Source organism: Aulonocara stuartgranti (assembly GCF_965226115.1).
Source record: "Aulonocara stuartgranti genome assembly, chromosome: 2".
In the NCBI taxonomy this organism is placed as follows: domain Eukaryota; kingdom Metazoa; phylum Chordata; class Actinopteri; order Cichliformes; family Cichlidae; genus Aulonocara; species Aulonocara stuartgranti.
The window spans coordinates 35,502,773-35,508,151 of NC_138940.1; the positions used below are offsets into that span (position 1 = coordinate 35,502,773).

At 39.9% G+C, this 5,379-nt stretch overlaps 1 protein-coding gene across 4 annotated transcripts in view; it reads left to right on the forward strand.

The window, feature by feature from the left end:
- Window positions 1-5,379, forward strand: part of inppl1b (inositol polyphosphate phosphatase-like 1b) — a 28,721-nt gene that overhangs the window by 22,559 nt on the left and 783 nt on the right. Inside the window, exons 19-27 of one of the 4 annotated variants that reach the window (XM_082556341.1) lie at window positions 188-269; window positions 570-659; window positions 750-863; window positions 945-1,033; window positions 1,124-1,211; window positions 1,448-1,600; window positions 1,980-2,061; window positions 3,378-4,164; window positions 4,240-4,370. In XM_082556341.1, coding sequence (XP_082412467.1) covers window positions 188-269; window positions 570-659; window positions 750-863; window positions 945-1,033; window positions 1,124-1,211; window positions 1,448-1,600; window positions 1,980-2,061; window positions 3,378-4,164; window positions 4,240-4,370 — 1,616 coding nt within the window. Of the gene's footprint in view, window positions 1-187; window positions 270-569; window positions 864-944; window positions 1,034-1,123; window positions 1,212-1,447; window positions 1,601-1,979; window positions 2,062-3,377; window positions 4,165-4,239; window positions 4,371-5,379 lie in introns of all 4 variants that reach the window. The other 3 variants (XM_082556342.1, XM_082556340.1, XM_082556343.1) reach the window with 3 other exon arrangements.

Below are 5,379 nucleotides of genomic sequence, written 5' to 3' on the forward strand. Positions count from 1 at the left end.
ATTGACACTAGCTGACCCACTCTCTAAAAATAGGAGGCTAAGCGTTAAACTCATTTCTAGAACATGAATGTTTGGCATAACAGAAATCCTTCAGAGCACACGCTATGAATACGTATTTGAATTTCATTTTTACGCAGACCAATACAATGCACTGTTGATTATTTTATGGCTAAATGCATTCCTGTAGGTGCGAGTCAATGTACCATCATGGTGTGACAGGATTCTGTTCAAGTCCTACCCAGAGACGCACATCACCTGCACTGCATACGGTAAGCCGTGCAGACTGCTGCGGTAATGACCAGTCACCTATCGCCCAATAAAATGAACTTACTCGGTTGTGGGCCATTATGAAAGCAACGGTCATTTCCTCTCTTTAAGCCACACTTCTATTTTGACAAACTCAAGCAAACTGTTGAAACAAAACAGATACTGGATATTATTTTGACACACTCCTTCAAATATGATTAACAGCTCATGTGCTTTACCACAAAGTCATGTTGCTGTAGCAACAGCACACAGAGATATTTAGTGCGGCTTTTTAAATTGTGTAATATATTATCTCTTACTAGGTTGCACAGATGACATCTTCACAAGTGATCATTCACCTGTTTTTGCCACATATCAAGTGGGAGTGACATCACAGTCCACCTCCAAAACAGGTGCTGTCATGGTTGTTGTCCCTTTGGACATAAGCACTTTGACAGAATGTCTTCGTGAAATTAACAGTACAGTATTTTCAATTCAAACAGATTCAAATTCCAGCACGGAGAGGGCCTGGATTATTCTCGAAGGTATTGAGGCGATTGTGAAGACGGCGAGCAAGGCAAAGTTCTTCATTGAATTTCATTCTTTGTGCCTTGAAGGTATGGTTTCATATCAGTAAGTGAATTTTTTGTGAAGCATTATGCACCAGAGTCGTTTATCTTTAGTATTTCTCTTTGCAGAGACGCGACGTTCAAGTGAGAATGACTCACAGAGCTGTGACGTTCCTGGGTTTCTCAAACTCGCCTGGTCCTTCAAACAACTACCAAAGGTCAGGCATTCATACAGAGAAGTGGCTAAAATATAACTCATCTATTTATTATTTTTTTAACTTGTGTTTCACTTCTGTGTCCTATTATAGCTCCTTCCAATTATGTCTGAGATGGATCATCTTCAAGATCAACACATGCTGCTGTCTGTGAAGTCATGTGATGGGTTTGAATCATACGGTTGGTCGCTGAGCAAGTTTGTCCCTTCATGACTGTAGCATTGCTAACCAGTGCCTTCAAAGACCCAACTATGTTAAAACACAATGCAATAGTGTTTTGTATTAAATTTACTATATTCTTATCCATACTAATACTTCCTTTATTTGGCTTTGCAAACATCTCGTGTCAAATCTCATAAATAAACAAAGTTTTACTTGATCTAACGAGCATTTTTATAAAAAATATCTTTGCCATAGGTGAATGCTGTGTGGCTTTGCGCTCCGTCACCGGTGCATCTGACCAGTTTGAGACTTTTCTGAGTCACCGAGGTGAGGAAATGGGCTCCATACGCGGACGTGTCAGAGTTCATGTGCCCAAGGACAAGCAAGCAACGCGGGAGAAGATCTATGGTGGGTCACATGAAACTGGTCTTCTTTTAACCTCTGCCTTGCTTGCACTATCACTTCCCACTAAACCTTCATCTCCATCCTCTGTCACTTTCTTTGACTCCTGTGAGTTTCACATTGCTTCCTCTATTTGGTTCCTCAATGATCCCTGGCTTGGCTTTACACTTGCTGGTATCTATCGGCTGCTTCCTCTTTTGGCTCCCGATTGACTGACCAGATGCATCCTGAGACAGGACAGATGGGTATTATGCCATCAGGTCAGGCACAACACACACAACAACAACAGCCTTTGGCCTAATCACCCCAAACAGACTTAGTTTTGTAAGTCCATTTTGTATACTAGAAAATGAGATTTTCATTTCCTGTGATTTGACTTTTCCAGAGTGCTTCAGTATTGAGAAAGATCATAAAGGCTCTGGTAGGGGACACATGTCTCCTGCAGTGACACGGATCCCTGTAACCAGGTGAGGACAGCGTCATTTGTCAAGAAAAGGGGCTCGGTGACATTTTCTGGGACAGACGTTGTACAAATGATTAGTGGATGTGAGCACATTTTGTCTATATTTTTCCATACTATCATGCTTACATTTAGATTCACATTCCACTGTATACACTTATTTTAGAGAATTGTATGAGAGAAATTAGTTTCCCATCTAACTGGCATAGATGCTGAAATGTACTACTTTAATTACTTTAATCTGAATGTCTGAAAACTTACGTTTCCCAATCTCTGGCATCTGATGGCACAAATTTCCCAAGACTAGAATACATTTTTGGCATTTTAAAGTGCAGCATCATTGAGAAACTTTGCTGGTTAGTTAAATACATGCAGATGGGCTTTTCTTGTTGAAGGCATTGTGATATGGAAGCCATATATCTTTAGTTGCCTCTGTCAGAAACTATTAGAAACTGCTGTGCAGGGCTTTGGCTGGGATTACACTTGCTTTCAGACATAGATGCCATCTAACATCACGACCAAATTGTTAATCTCGTGCTTTTTCCAAGTTTGAAGTCTGCTTGGATGAATTATGTGTAGTTTGTGGTATGTAGAGTAAGGTGTGTGTAAGTAAGCTTTTACGGGCACTACAAATGCTGGTGCTTTAGTTACTGCGGCCCTTTACATGTGATCCACCGGAATATGACTCAATGATGATATCTTGTGCCTATGCTACATTCTGTGAAAAATGCACTAGTCCTTAATGTAGACTCCAGGTGGAAAATATAAAACTAATGACTATGTGAATGTAGTGTCTGCAGCTGTCTGCGTACATGCCTGTAAGTGAGCACAATCCTGGCTTAAACACAGAGCCAACATTGTTGGAAATGTGGAAACTATAAAAACAATTGTGGGTAATTACTGTAATTAATATGAATTAAAAATATAAAATGCTTTATTCTTTGTCAGTTTGGTTAGATTTGTTTACACATTAAGCATGAAAAGATAGTGACGCGTTGGTTTATTAAACCAGTACCTCTTCTTTGATGTTTGCATGGCATCCTTATATGATTCAGTTGCTTTCACAAAGTATACAGTAATACCTCATCTGAACTTCTTGAATCTTGCTCCAGCCAACCTTTTATTGATGTTATAATAATAAAAACAAAGCTTATTTTAACTGAAAGGAGCTAACTCATTCTGGGAACTAATTGAAATGAAACTGAAACAAAACTCTAAGAAATATTAGAAAGTTGTGTGGCTAATGAGTGAGAATTGAGGATGACAGTAACTTTTGTATGTGGTTGAGTTTGCTTAATTCAGGGCTTTTTTAATTCATTGCAGGTCCTCAGCTGCTCCCGCCAAACTAAATCCAAGCAGCTACACCAATCCCGCTTACTACATCTTTGAAGGCGTGTCCGTGCCACATAGGGTGGAAGATGCGCTTCCCCATCGAAGGGATCCTCAGGTGATCTGGTCTGGTAATGAGGCTTTGCAGCTCCCAAAAGTCTCAGGGAGGCATAGCTTTGACAGCAGACCTGGCCGCAGATCAGACTTTACAGAAATTGAAATTCCAGCCATGCTGTCCCAGTATTTGACAACCAGTGACCTTCATGCATCCCAATCCCACTCTTCTTATCAACTCTTTCCAGCCAAAACCCCATCTCCCATTCCTCCACCATCACGTAAAGCCATTTCACATTGCCAAGAACAGACTTCACCACCCACAGGCAAATATCAAAGTAAAAATATTGTTCAGGACTCCCTACAGCCTGAAGTCAGTGTAAAGAACTTGTATATGAATCACTCAGCAATCATGAGGGAAAAGGTGAGAAGGGATCAACATCAGCTTCTTCCAGAAAGGACCAACCCTATCAAAGCAGCTAAGACACCATCAGCTCTCCCCTACACTCGCACACACTGTCAGGCCACTGCTTCCTGGATAGTGGATCATCAGCCCCCTGGACCTACAGGAGACAACTCACTCACTGCTTTGCAAATTGCCAAGTCCCTCAGCGAAGTCGACTTTTTCCCCATAGAGCAGAGAGGCCCATCTATACCCTACCAGAGGACAAATTATAGAAATGGCCCTTCCATGCATGGAGATAGAGGATGCAGCTGGGAGAAAGAGGTAGGCGTAATCTTGTTTTCAAAGACAAAGCTATAAGTTCTGAGTTTTGTTAACCAAATAAATAATTCAATATAGTTTATCTCATTGCAGGTGTCGACCCTGCAAGGCGCACCAGAGACTGTGCAGGAACTTCTTAGTACTCTGGGCCTTCAAAAATACACCCTGGGACTTAGCCTCAATGGTTGGGATGATCTGGATTATTTCAGGTAACATTAATTTAGATATTTATGTAAGATCATTATGAGTATAACACCAGTGTATCTGTCCTGGAGTGACTCCATGGATAACTTTATTCTCTGTTTTTGCTTTTTTCTATTTATTTTTTGTCTCTTAATCTCTTAATTCCTGTGGCCAATGACTACAATCACGCAGACCTAAACATTTGAGAATGCCACACACAAATTCACCATCTGCTCGTTCTTCACAGACACAGTTTGAAAAAGGACAACAACACACAAACATACTGTTAGTTTATCCTCATAGCTGTCCAGTTTCCAGAACAGTACTTTAAATGCTTGATTGCCTGTATGTGGTACATTTAGGGGAAATGTGTAAATTCAAAACAAAACACTTTCAATTTTTCCAAACACGCTTTGATAAACAATTATAAACATAGGAAGAAGTAGAAAAAAGCTCATGTGAGTGAAAGGTCATTTCAACACACTTTTCTGGGAGGCAACAATGAGCAGTGAAGAGGAACTAAGGGGATCTTTTCTGAAACATTGTAGTTGCTTCTTGGAAACATATAGGCCACTTTAATGTAAACTCATATGTCATATCTCAACACTGGTACCACTGAATCGTGTTTTTCCCCCACTACTTTCGATCTTGCTTGTCTTTTTTCTTCACAATGAAACTTGGTTTCTGTGAAATCTGCACATGCGAAATGCATAATACAAACATTATGACATTCTTACTTAATTTTTATGAACATGTGATTTCTTGTTTGCGTCACAGTTGTTTCTTCTTTCAGTTGCACTGTAGGAATCTTATCCCAGAAGGAGATTTTGTAACTAAATAAAACTTTTGTATGAGACTTTTTTGATATTATCTATGACTCAACAGCTTTGCGGTAACTTCAGATAGAGTGCAAACTAACAGTGGATGCACATTAGAACCTGATCTTTTCATTACTGGTTAAAAAGAAGGAAAAACTGTGAGCAAGTATGACGATGTGTGTCCGATGCTGGAATATTAAATGTATCTTTAACTCTA